General features: G+C 41.6%; 1 protein-coding gene across 4 annotated transcripts in view; it reads left to right on the top strand.

The window, feature by feature from the left end:
* Positions 1–10,440, top strand: part of LIPA (lipase A, lysosomal acid type) — a 31,079-nt gene extending 20,639 nt beyond the window's left edge. For all 4 annotated transcript variants that reach the window (XM_053311386.1, XM_053311388.1, XM_053311385.1 and 1 more), the window contains 4 exons: positions 3,363–3,509; positions 4,956–5,027; positions 6,689–6,760; positions 8,299–10,440. In XM_053311386.1, coding sequence (XP_053167361.1) covers positions 3,363–3,509; positions 4,956–5,027; positions 6,689–6,760; positions 8,299–8,565 — 558 coding nt within the window. In that variant the 3' untranslated portion in view covers positions 8,566–10,440. The remainder of the gene's footprint in view (positions 1–3,362; positions 3,510–4,955; positions 5,028–6,688; positions 6,761–8,298) is intronic.
* The last annotated feature ends 3,534 nt before the right edge of the window (positions 10,441–13,974 follow it).

Raw genomic sequence — 13,974 nt, 5'->3', positions numbered from 1 at the left:
TAGACATCTAAACCTCTCAAGCCAGTCAGTGTTGCAACTTGTTAGCAACATGCTGGGGCAAAGCCGGGTATTTGCTTTAGCAGTTCTCAAACTTCTGGACCTGAATTTGCGAGGTAGCTGGAGGTAGGCAGGGTGGAGAGAAGTGCATTCACACTTCCATTGGCCTTATTTGCACTCAGTGCACACATCACAGTGAAAGGAATAGCTACGCTTGCCATGCGCTATGGTATTGGCTAATAGCTTCTACATGTATATATTTTTAAGTCAATAGAATGTAAACAGTACTGTGGCAAAACATATTTATGGTTGCCTCAGTTGATGTTCTCAAAAATGAAAATAATTACCAGGATTTACAGCACTGAACAACCCCTGCTTGTGAAAGGAGGGCCAAGGCAGTCAAGTGAGAAATAACTTGCAGCTCACCAAGTAACTTGCCATACTGTGTTAAGTCAACATTCAGCCCAAGTTTAAAATGGGCCTACTCTTCCAAGTACTACTCCACCCAAAACTTTAAAGATAAGCCATTAGACATTAGATAAAAGGACTACTGATATTCTGTTGCCCAGACTCCTATGCTTGTAGGCAAGATAAGATCTAGCCTAATATCTGGAGTACCATCAGTTATTGCAGATCAAGTTTCATCTTGCATGGAGTGGGTAGCTGTAATCTAACTTCAGAATAATTTGATAAAGCTAGCTCCTCCTCCTCATACGCTTGTTGACGAGAGTAACTGCTGCCAAGACGTTTTATGCCTCTTAATAAGAATGGTTGTTTAATCAGATTATCAGGAGAAGCCAAGGAAAGCCTGTAAGCAGCGTATTAAGCTGATTAGAGCCTTCCTGTTAAGTCCTGTATGCATAGAAAAAGAGCATTAAATAACTTATGCCTGATGCTGAGACCATCTTGCAGGGGGTTTGTTGTTTGGCTTGCAGTTGGTGCCTGAGTGCCATTTTGACTGTATGCTCTTTGGTTTACTGTATGTTTTGACTGTATGCTCTTTGGTTTTGACTGTATGCTCTTTGGTTTGAGTTGGCAGTGGCCGCTGGCCTTGCTAGTAGTACTGTTCCTTTGTTTAGACTGGTGGCTGAGTGAATGCTGGCTTTGCTGTTAAACGTGCCTCTGCCACTGTAAACTTGAACTTAAGTGCTGGAGGTTTGGCATTAAATTACTGCTGGAAGACACACATGTGGTGGTTTTCCTTGGGATGTTTGAAATTGGTGATGTGAGGGATTCTGTAGCTGAGGTAGTAATTCTTGCCCCTTATTTAGTGCTCTTGAGGAAAATAGGACGCTTCTGTCTACTGAGCCAGACTATTGGTCTGTGTAGATCAATATTGCCTATTCTGACTGGCAGCAGCTCTCCAGGGCTTCAGGCAGGAATTTCTCTCTGCCCTACCTGGAAATGCCAGGGATTGAACTTGGGACCTTCTGCACGCTAAGCAGATGCTTTACCCACTGAGCTGTGGCCCCATCCCTGAGGGTGGAAAGAGTGGCTCATACATATGTGCTGTAATGATTACAACAACTCTATAAAGTCAGTATCATCTCCTTATTGCATATTGGGGTGGTGGTGAGGATAATATACTGGGAGATGGTAGTTGGCCTAAAGCAGGGCTGCTCAACTCCGGCCCTCCTGCAGGTGTTGGCCTTCAACTCCCATAATCCCTGGCCACTGTGGCAGGGGATTATGGGAATTGTAGTCTAAAAATAGCTGGGGGGCCTAAATTGAGCAGCCCTGGAAAGTTAAAGTAGCTTGTGTCAGAGGCGTGTTTGGCTTGGCAAGCTCCCTTGTGGGTTGCCACTGAGTTTCTTGGTCATGGTGCTGCACCACTTCTGTCCTCCTTGGCAGAAATATGCCAAGAGGCCTTTTCAAACATGGCAAATAGTAACTGCTGGTGTTCTCACATGGGGGTGGCGCCTAGAGTGGTAGCATTAGTTTAATCTTCACTTGCAAAGAATGAAGAAGTGCTTTTGCTGCTGAAGTGCCTATGAAACGAAACTGCTGCTTTGTGGCAGAGTTTGATGCCGCACACCAGTGTAGCTACTTTGGATTTAGTAGTAGGCAGGGGATTAGAAAGCAGTACCTTCAAAGGCCATATTTGCTGCAGGCCGTGATCTGAGGGCTCCTGATACAGCCAGCTTGTGGATAGCTAATTTTAATGCCTGGAAACCTCACGGACACGACCCTGAGTTTGCTGATGGTAGTAAGACATGATAGCAGTGTGATACAAACATAGTGTTTTGCTTCCCTAGGACACTTTTATTTTGTTTGTTGAATTTATATGCCACCTTTCTACATTGACCAAGGCAATTTACAATATTAAAACAAAAATGTTACGGAAGATGATAGTAAGTGGTGTTGCCTCAGGCTCTTGATGGTCTTTCAGGAGCTGAGGACAAGAAGTCTCTTGCCTGGCCTTTGCCTTTCTTGTCTTCCCCTCAGGGTACACAGATCTCCAGATAGTCCTTAGGAAGGTGAGGGAAGGGCTGCCTCAACAGTGTCCTCAGGCTCACTGCTGATCTTTAGAGGAGTGGATGGCAGGAGCTCCCTGGCTTGGGCATCTCTTCTGTTTTCATGCTGAAGGAGCTGCTTAGCACAGCCCATTTCCCAAAGCCCTTGAGAAGGGGCCCTCAGTTGTCCACCTGATATGTACCAAGGTGCAGGCTGCTTGCACTGTAGGTGGCTGTGATCGTAATGCCTGTTCCTGCACTGGGTCTGGAGCGAGGATCCTCCTGCATTTACTGCTTGTGGGATGTGAATGAAGTGTTACTATTACCACCTTCCGTGCCAAGTGGAGATGAATCCTTGAGAGGAGAACTCTGGGCTCTGCCTGGCTGGATGAAGCTGCAGGGTCCTAAACAGTGGAATATATCTGATAAACTGTACAATTATTTGAGGAGTCAAAGCCAAAAAAAAGATATCATGCAATATATTTAGTTCTAATTCAAGCATGGGCTAAACATATCATCACTGTACATGAAACTGTGTTCTATACAGAAAAAAGTGGCTGTTGCTACCAAGTCTTCTACTGATTCCTTTGATTGTGAGTTGGAGGATAAAATGTTGATTTTAGAATGGAGTGATAGAGGCACCCAGAAATGCGTAACTAAATAGTTGTTATGAGTGGCACATTAGGCATGAGTTATCTGGCAGAGTACAAAAATCATTAGCATGTGTTTCTTTGTCAAGAGGTAAGTTTTTAGATTAGCATTCTGCTGATCAGAACAACATGGATACTTCTACTCCAGTTTCTTTCTCTGAATGGCAGAATAGAATATTTTCATAGAATTTGTTGCAATACTTTTTTTGTCACAATTACTAGTAAAATAACCTTATTTGCACCCTTTTTTTTGTTTTGGCAGGAAATATTTGGAACTAAGCAGTTTCTACCACAGAGCTCAATTATAACATGGCTTGCTACCCATATTTGCACACACATCTTATTTGATGATCTTTGTGGCAATATCTTCTTTCTGCTCTGTGGGTTTAATGAGAAAAACCTAAATATGGTAAGTGTTATGAAATCCTAACATGCGTGTTCAGCATGCGTGAAGCAGTTCCACTTTGGTTCTGGGACTGCCTCAATACTTCAGAAGGGTTCCCTCTTCAGGGCTTCTTGGTTTGCTTTGGGTCAAACCTGTTGGCCCCTTGAAGCTCTGCTTTGCCCTATCCCCCCATCCTTAAAAGTACTTACAAGACTGAGCAGAAGATGAATGGCTATCTTCACTCTTGGTGGAAAGGGAGCAGGCAGAGTCTTACACAACTTGTCTTTTAAAATTCCCCATCTCCCCCCTCCCCCACTTTACTTCTCCTTGAGTCCTGGAAACTGCAGGGTTTTTTCTTTCCTTTCCTGAGGCTTCAGTGAAGAGTTTAGTTCTGTTTGCTTCACTTTGGCACCAGACAGGCAGTGCTTGCTTTGGGTCAAAGGAGGCCAAAGCCACGTAAGCCTCCGAAGCTTTGCACAGTCCTAGTAACCCATGATTAGGGTTAAATTAGGGATCACTTAGCAGTGTCCCCCCCGCCACCCACCCAGGGATCTGTATTGAGACTAGTGCTTGTTCATAAGTAGTTTGGAATTGGTTGAGCAGTGAATTGGCTAAGTTTGTGGATGACACCAGATTTATGGGATAATGAACTCCCAAGTGGATTGCAAAGAGGTCCATGACGATTTCTCCATGGTGAATGGACAGCAAAATGGAAGATGAGGTTCAGTGTAAGCATAAAGTGTTGCAGATTGGGGCAAAGAATATCCTGACTTCACATTTACACTGATGGGAAGTGCACTCATGGTGACTAATCAGAAAAGAGATCTTGGTGGGGTGGTAGCTAGCATAATGAAAATGTAAACTCTGTGTGTGGCAGTTGTGAAAAAGGTAAATTCCATGTGAAGCATGAATGATGGAAGGGACTAAAAATAAAACTGATGAACTTACGGTGCAGAAATATTTGATGTAGCGAATCCTGGTCACACAATTGTTGGAGCAACTTCTCCAAAAGGAAAGGCTGAAATATTGGGGGGAGGGATTAGCTTAAGGAAAAAGGCAACTAAGGGGAGAGATTATTATGATAAAAGTTTATGAATGTGTGAAGAAAGTAGACAGAGGTTTTTCTCCCTCTCCATGATATTAGCACTTGGGGTCACCCAGAGAAATTGATTGGCAGTCAATCAGTTATGGAATTCAATGCCAAAAGATGTAGTGATGGCCACAAGCTGATGATTCTATTAAAAAGTGGATTAGACACATTCGTGGAGGATGGATCTATCCGTACTGCTAGTCATTATGTCTGTATGGAACTCGCAGATTCAGAGGGAGAATGCACCGAAAAGCCATTTGATGATGAGCAACTGTATTTGCTACTTAATTGTGCCTATTTCGAGCAGTCTGTGTGATATCCAAAAGTTGGAAGTGGCTGTTGTGTGTTGATACATCAGCTAATAAATATGTATCTTACAGACTCGGGTAGATGTATATTCATCTCACTGTCCTGCTGGAACATCTGTCCAGAATATGATTCACTGGAGTCAGGTAGGCCTGAAATAATCAAACCTGTTTAAAAATAGTTCCTTCATTAGCATTTTGAATGGAATGATATCCAAAGGAATGAGGTGTTAAGAATGAAATCAATCTAGAATTGCAATGCAAGTCCAAATGTACTTTTCAGTAACTTCTTCTGTTGGTCTTTTTCACTAAGGTAATGAAAATATATTTTGCTTTTATGATAAAGGATTTAATGCTTAGACTTGCTGAAATAGTAAATGTCTTACAAGACCATTGTATTGGAGTACAGGAAAACCACAGTATTTGTGGGGGTTCCATTCCCTGATATTGCCGTGGATAAGAAAACCACAAATATTAGGTCATTGCAGTCAGTTCAATCATGGGGGTTAAGTTCCTGGAGGCTGGGAAAAGGCAGCCAAAATGGAGTGTGTGTGCAAAATAAAATGCCCTACCATGGTCCATGGCCTCCAGTACTCCAATGCACCAAAATTGCTCCCCCATTCCCAAATCATGATTTTCAGACTTTTAAGAAAACAAAACCAGCCACAAAATGTTTCCCATGCCCAAAATGGCGGCTGGAAATGACCTCTGCTGTCATTTCTGGTTGCCTCTGAGCCATGGATACATGGATTTAACCCTTCTTATGCCAGTTTAGCCTCATATATACCAAGGTTGGGTGCCAATTACCAGACTGCAGATACGCAAAACATCAAGGGCTTGTCCCACGATTGAGGTCCTCCTGTATTTCAGAAACAATCCCCCCACCACCGGTCCATTTATTCATTGGTCAGAAATTCCATTTGTACATAGAATGCACAAATGTAGCATTTCAAGACCTCCCTGGATGATATCTCAGTCTGAATTTTGGGGAGCCAGATAACTACTTGTTGAGGTGAATCTGAGGTTTTAGATTCTTGACTTGCTTGCTGTTTCTGTTTTTCCTTCCTTGTGATGTATGTACATTTTATTTTTTAGCTATGCTAAAAATTAATTGATCCTAGATATTTAACCATCATCAAAATAATATATTTATATTCAGTATATTTGATAAATATATTGATATCATCAGTATATTTGATAAAAGTAGAATATTTTGCTAGAAGCAACATTCCATTTTTATTTTTCCTTGGAAATGGTTTCGGCATCTCACAGAAATGAAAAGGTGGAATCGACTGGGTATTAATGTTTCTCAGCCTTTGTCAGAGGTGAGATCAGAAACCATACTGGTTTCATGGAATTAGAGGGACAGCTTTGCACATCTTAAGTGAAGTGTGACAGTGAAGTTAGACGGTAGCCTGATCCTATATGTCTGACTGGAAATAAGCCCTGCAAAGTTAAGTAGGGGCTTACTATCATGGAAATGGGTATAGGACTCAAACCCTTAACAATATTCTTGGTTACATATCTCCTGAATTTTACTGCAAGATGTCAAACAAGACAGGTGGACAAGTATTGCAGGAAGCACTGCAAACACTGATATCCAATCTGCTCTCAGATAGCTCTGTTTCTCTCTTATGTTTGCCTGGATTAGGTGGTTTGAAACATGAATTTTTATTCTCATCCCTAAAGAAGAGGTAGTTAGTCATTGTAACTGCATAGCCTTACCAATAATATAATATGAATATTGCAGTTCCTGCCTGTGCTATCTATGTTGTATTTCTGATGCATGTATACATATTCTTTTTTAGGCTGTGAAGTCTGGAGAACTCAAAGCTTTTGACTGGGGAAGTAAGGCAAAAAACATGGCTCACTATAACCAGGTAGGAATTTTTTTTTGTAGCGAGTCAGACCTTTTTTGAATCTGTGAATTGTAATATTGTCTAATCCAGTAAAACGACATGGTTTCCCACACATACTTCCTACGTAGTGTGGGAACTGGTAATGCCTTGCCATAGATCATGGAGGCCAAGGATCTTACTCAGATCATCTGAGCAAAGTAAAATACAATTACAGTAACTTCAATATAATAGAGTAATGTTAGAGGCCACTCTTACCAGTTGGAAATGCCTTAGTAAATGTGTATGTGTGCTGTAGTGCTGTCTGTTACAGAAAAGTACCTGTAACCTAGCTGAAACCTCATTATTGGAATATTTATTCCTGATGAGTTCATGAGCCGCTGACTTCTACAACCACATCTTGTCTAGGCAAATTCTCCTGTCAGTCGGCAAACTGCATGATAAGTTGTATATGCTAAGTTATGCATATTTTCTATGTGTGGTGGCTATGGTAGAGATCTATTCTTTCTCTCCTCTTCCACCTTTAAGAAGGTAGGGTTGCATGGACTAGAATACAGCAGCTGCAGCTTGCCTCAGTTCCCCTATAATGTAGGAACATTCATGCAGTGAAAAATGTTGGAAAAAAATTGTGGAGGAGCAATGTTGCTTATCTTCACATAACCACAGTTTGTGCAGTTATAATGTCAGAAATGGGGATGCTGTTTGCTGTGGTAACAGAATTCCTGACTGCAGCTAAGGGGCAAAGACACTCATCTGGAAATCCAGTGTGGTGGTGATGACTGGGGAGAGCAAAAGCATTTTGCGGAAGCATTTTGTAGTAGGGAAATGGATGTGAAAAGGGTCCCCTCTTTGCCACCCACTTCTCCACTCAAAATCTTGAGCGCTTTCTTAACACAAAAAGATCCATGGGGCATTGTTACACACATTTGAAATGTGTACTTTGCCTGTCCTAGGTTGCTTCTTGAGAGCCCAACTACATGTGATGACGATAGACATATAGTTGTAACCTTCTGTTTGCGTGGGCCACTTTTTTCTTAAATTGCAGCTGTGGATGCGGGGGGTGGGGGGGGGGAGGCAAAGAGGGATCAGCAAAACTCCCCTTCCCCCTTGCAGCTGCTTCTTGCCCCAGGAGCAAAACTGCCAATGGCAGCTTCCCTCGCAGGACAACAAGCGGCTTGAGGTGGGGTGAGGGGTTCTAGTTCAGAGTGTGGTTTGGGGGGAAACAATTTTTTTAAAAAAAACAAACCAAAAACTCTTTGCTCCACCTCCACCCACACCCCCAGATCAGAACTTGCTGTGGTTCTGATCTGATCTGACTTGGTGGGGAGATCACAGCTACACGTTTGTCGTAACATATACTTTGTCCCTGAGTAATTTGTTAAATTACTGGGGCTTCTCTGAGACTTTTATTTCTGGCAGACACATGTTCAGGGGTCTGACTTCCACTTATGGAGTGAAGAGAGAGAGTATTTGTAGTCTTGCTGTTGGGTAAAAATCTTTGCTGTGTTACAAACTACAATTTGTGTTTAAACTATTAATCTCTCCATCCTTTATTTCTTTAGCCAACGCCTCCTTTCTACAGTGTAAAAAAGATGACTGTCCCAACGGCTCTGTGGACAGGCGGCCATGACTGGCTTGCAGACTCAAAGGATATTGCTTTGTTGCTGACTCAGGTCCCAAACTTAATTTACCACAAGCACATTCCTGAATGGGAACATGTGGATTTCATCTGGGGTCTTGATGCCCCGCAGCGCATGTACAAAGAGATGATTCAGATGATGCAGAAAAACCCAGTAAAATTGAGAAGTCCTTTTCTGCTGCAATCTTGAGCCATTTCTTCAAGCAATCAGAATTGTCTCTTCATGGCATGCCTCTTAAATGAACAAAATCAAAGCAGATACCAAGGGAAGGGATTGCTACCTTTTAAAATACAAGCGGTATTATCTTTATACACTTTAGAAATATCTCAGGAACCAAACAGTTTTATTTCTCATAAGCATTTTAAATCCGTGCAGTCTTCACAGGGGAGTTGAAATGCAAAATAAGCTGCCTTGTATCACAGTCTGGATATTATAAAATGCCTTGCCACAAATCTCGCACAATAATAAGTATTTGAAAATCGAATATGCCTAACTCCCTTGTTTGGGAGCAGCCTTATAGTAAAGCTGAAGGCCATTGTGGCTGGGGATGATGGGAGTTGTAGTCCAACATTTGGGGACCCAAGTTTGAGGACCTCTGCCTTTTGGCATTTATGAGATCAAAACAATTTTTAAATCAATTGGCTAATCATAATCATGGGCTTGTTTTCAACTGGTTTTTGCATTAATAATACCAGACAGAGTTTTCATAGTCTGGATATCTTGGCCTTACTCTATATTGCAAAACATAAAAATAAATGCACATTTGTAGTAGAGGTTCTAGCATGGGACTTCCACAACCTAGATTCCCCCTCTCTAGGACTCTTGGAGCTTCTAATCTGTTTACTCTGAAGTTTTTTCTCCTGTACTTCTCTGGAACTACTTGGGCAAGTGGAGATATTTCATAATGTCACCCTCACTGTGTGATCTAAGCACAAATTAAGTTGATGCATTTGTGGTGAAAGTTCTCACTTGGTGTTTTGACACCTGTGTGTCTTCACAAGTTAAAATGCAAGCCTTGATATTTGAAATTGTAATTTTGAAAGAGCAATGCAAATGTCTATTTCAAATAAGTGCATGTAGGAGGATCTTCTAGTTCATGTGATTGTGGAAACATAGTTTGGACACACTCAACTATTACTCTTCCAACATTACACTTTTCAGACCACTTGATGAGATGGGCACTGTTAAAGTACCTCTGTCTTCTAAAAGTAACAAGATGTGCTGTACTTAAGGACTGGCATCTTGACTCTTAACACAGTTTTATTTGGAATGAATTCTATTATTGTAAGCTGTAAAATATTAGTTATTGGAATGCAAGTTTTGAGCATGCCAGAGTGACTTCTTGATCTCAAGATTACAGCTTTAATATTTTATATGCGATGCACATCTTATGGCACTTCCTATGTTACAGAAGTATTATGAAAATAAATGTTCAAGCTATGGAGAGGACTCAGATTGACACTGTGTCAATATATTTTGTAGTAAAGCATTCAACTACGTTTAAGAACTAACTTTATGGGGAATGCCACTTTTGAAACTCACAGGACGATCCATAGTGGTTAAAAAGAAACTTCACTTTTAATAATGCTTACTTTGCAACACATGTTTGCACATTTTAGTAGTGATGAAAGACTGATTGCCAAAGAAGCTGTTTCTGTTATACTGTGCCTATGTAGACTTCTAATTTCAGTGCATTAAGCACCCCCTCTTCGGCTGCTAACATTTTAAGGATGGAGATCTTTGAATAACATGCTTAAAAATAGATATTTACTGTGGGGTATTCATATTCTGTAAATCAGGGAATCCTAGGTGTGTGTGGGGGCGGAGGGGATCTGTCATCCCAGGCTTTGTAAAGCATCATCTACACAGCTGGTGCTATATTAATCTTCTGTAATATTACTGCTTTCTAACCAGTTACCATAAACATGGAACCCTTCCACCTGAAAGGTGTAATTCACAAATATTATACATCTAGGTGAAAATCCACTGTAACCCAAGCACTATACCTCATGTTTGTCTGAGCTTTTAAAAAACAAAACTTTGAATAAAAAAATATTGAAACAATGTATTTTAGTCTTTTTAACCCCTAGAAAATGCAAATACTGATAGGTATTTTAAGAATTTTTATTTAGAAACACACTAGGTGCTGTACCAAAACAGAAAAGCACAACACAGTTTGTACCTTTGAAATAAAATCCATGAGACACAAGAAGAGGGAAGTTAAAAAGAAAGAGGAATCATCTGTGCTAATAAGGATAATGTAAAAAGGAAACTGAATATTAATACCCACATTAATATTTTTATACACACACTCCTAGGAGTAGGAAAGGGTTTTCTAAATGGAACATTAAGAAAATGCAAGAGAGAAAAGATGAGTCTAACTTAAAGATAAAGAGGGACATAGAAAGTGTCCATCTAGCTCAGTGTTGTCTGTACCAGGGATTCTCAGCGTGGGGCCCCCAGATGTTATTGGACTTCAACTCCCATAATCCCCAACCAAAGGCCGCTGGGGCTGGGGATTATGGGAGTTGGAGTCCAATAACATCTGAGGACCCAACATTGAGAATCCCTGGTCTATTATAACACATATGGATGTGCACATAATGGGTTTTTCCAGTTCATTTTTGCTCCCCTCTGGAGTGGGGTTCAGCTCAATGCAAGCCAGTTCAGCCCCGTTCCAGGGGTGGGGGGCTTACCTAAGTGTTAGTAAAATTGAAGTAGTTACTCCTGGCAGTGGCTGTACCAGACACAGAGGTATTTATGGCAGCTCCCGCCTGCCCCCTGAGTCTCCCAGGCCCACTTTAGCCCTGTGTGGCGGCCATATTTCTGGTCTCTGTGCATGTGGAGGGCTTTTTGTATGGCCACTCAATTGTGTGGTCATTTCCAAATGGCTCATGTGCATGCATGGAGGCTGAAAACATGGCTACCATCAACTCAGAGCTGAAATAGGCCTGAGAGATGGTGGGGGGGGGGAATCCGCTGTGGGCAGGAGGATCCACCCCCAGCTGCCGCGGCCACCCCAGGAGTAAATACTTTGATTTTACCAACTCATATAACACTTAGGGAAACCTACTGCTCCTCTCGAGCTGGGCCCGAACCCACCCCAGCTGTTTGGTTCTACCTCAGACTGAACTGAACTCTTCAAGAACGTTCAATAATGGCAGAGATGCTTGTTATAACCTAGTAAGACTACTATTGTGGATAGATTTAGTCCTTTTTGGACGTTGTAGGGCCATGGGCATTCACGCTTACAACAGCAAAGACAGAGGATTGATCCAGGTTGCAGCTCATGGAATAGCTGGTGAACATGTTTACCACACCTCCTTCAGACAAACAGTGCTGTATGTTAATTGGGTGGGAGGAGGTGAGTGACAGCAGTGGCATGGGACTTCCCTCTTTTGCCGTCTGAAGGAGGCTTTTATGCCTCAAGGAAAAGCCCTGCTGGATCAGGCCAAGGCCTATCCAGCCCAATATCCTGCCTTGCATTGTGGCCAACTAGGTGTGCAATAGCAGCTATGCCTGTTTCATGTAGTAGACAATGAAAGTGCATGATTTGCTCCACAGATAACTAATTCACTTGTTATGAATGGGTGTTAAATTGGGCATTGTTGAAAACTGGAGGAAAAAGCATAACTTCCCCAAAAAGGGGCATGATAGTGGGATTATCATACAGAAAGGACCTATAATATGGGAGTGTTAACTGCTCCCCCTTCTGATTCCCTAATGTAGATTGCCGTCCCCCAAAGACCTGTTATTGGCCGTGGAGGAAAAAACCATCTAGCTTGTATGCTTCTCCCTTTACAGCTAAGAGCAGCTCTTGCTGATTTTTGTTTGTCTTGCACTGTTTAGTTATCTGCATAGATGGGCAAAAACTCAGAAAATGTATTTTAGATATGAAATACTTGGTAAACAACCAATAAAAATACAAAACAGTATTTTAAAATAAATCATCAAATACAAAATGCAATGCTTGGAAAAAGGAAACAATTTTGAAATGTTCATTACTTATCCAAACTTGTTTCAATTTCCTTTAAGCAATACAAGTTTTTCAAAGATTTTTTCAAGTTCTCCCCTGCTCTGAGAGTGATCACTTCCTGATGCTTTTGACTCTCGGGTTGATGGGCAGGGCACACCCAGTGGGTACTCAGGAGCCGTGCCCAGACCAGGGCTGAGTTCCCCCGAAGGTAAGATGGTCTGAGGCTCAAGCTAGGCGACTTACCGATGCACTTAATTCAACTAATCTTTCCCGTTTCCATGACATAATCATTGCAGGGTCTGCCACTTCTCTGATGAGATCTGTGCTAGACTGCTACATGAGCATTTTGTGTCTATTGCTCCCTGTTCTTGTTGTTTTGTCTCCTCCATCCAGCAATCGTTTAAAGTTCTCCTCCCACCCATGGTTTGACAGGGAGTGTGTAGTTGCAAAAATAAACTTACTTAGTGCTCTTAAGTGTTATGCCGAGGGCACATCTAACATTACTACACAGGAGCGCCACACTAAGAAATTACAATATAAGCAACTATTAAAATTTAAGAGATTCCAGTTAGTTAAACGCAATTGGGCTGAATTAATAGAGGCCGCTAAATCCAAAAGCTCCACTATATTCTGGAGGCTAGCTTCACCTGTATTAAATAGAGCTCCTACACCTCCCCCATTTATTATATCTGCAGAGGTATGGGAACGACATTTTTCCAGTCTGTGTAAGAAATCAGATGCAGCAGTGTGTAACATTGATTTAAATATCACTGATCTGCCTCCCTGGGAGCCCATCTCCTGCATGGAAATTGAAAACCTCATTAAACAATCTAAAAAAGGCAAAGCCCTGGGAATTGACTGTATTTCCATCGAAGTTTTGCTAGCAAATTTGGATTGGTGGGTTCCAATGCTAACTTCTCTCTTCACATACATAGATTTAACAGCTAAAATACTGAAGGATTGGGGATAGCTATCTTAATCCCCATTTATTAAAAAAGGGAAACGTGATGATCCTCCTAACTATCGACCCATAAGTCTCTTAAACACAATCAGCAAACTATGCCAAACACCTATTAGGCAGACTGACTGGATGGAATCTAACAATGTTTCAGCTTCTGAACAGGCGGGCTTTAGAGCGGGCCGGTCCACCAAAGAGCATGCTTTTACTCTCTAATTTTTAGCAGCCAAATATACAGAAAACCCTGGCTCTGCTCTCTACGTAGCCTTTATTGATTTAAAGTCAGCTTTTGATTACATCTCTAGGGAAAGACATCTTTGTGTTCGCCAAACGTCCAAGATATCACAATTGGGTTATGCAGGGGCAAAAAATCGAGCAGGTCAACTTGTTTAAATATCTTGGAGTTGTCTTCCAGTCTTCTGGCTCGTGAAATGCCCATTTAAATTTATCCATACAAAATGCTCAAATTTCTACAAACAAAATAAAATCATTCCATTTTACGAGAGGGGCCTCATTTATCCCAGCGGCGATTAAGTTATTTGTTGCTAAAGTTTATCCCTTATTTTTTTATGGTGCCCAATTGGGGCCTCCTAGTAATTTTGGCCCGCTGGAAGCTGTACAGTTTAAATTTATTAGAGCTATTCTTCAAGTTCCCCGCTGCATT

This window comes from Hemicordylus capensis, chromosome 3, assembly GCF_027244095.1.
Source record: "Hemicordylus capensis ecotype Gifberg chromosome 3, rHemCap1.1.pri, whole genome shotgun sequence".
Lineage (NCBI taxonomy): Eukaryota > Metazoa > Chordata > Lepidosauria > Squamata > Cordylidae > Hemicordylus > Hemicordylus capensis.
Note: the sequence above shows the minus strand (reverse complement) of the source record. Positions and strands in the feature narration are given on the sequence as shown.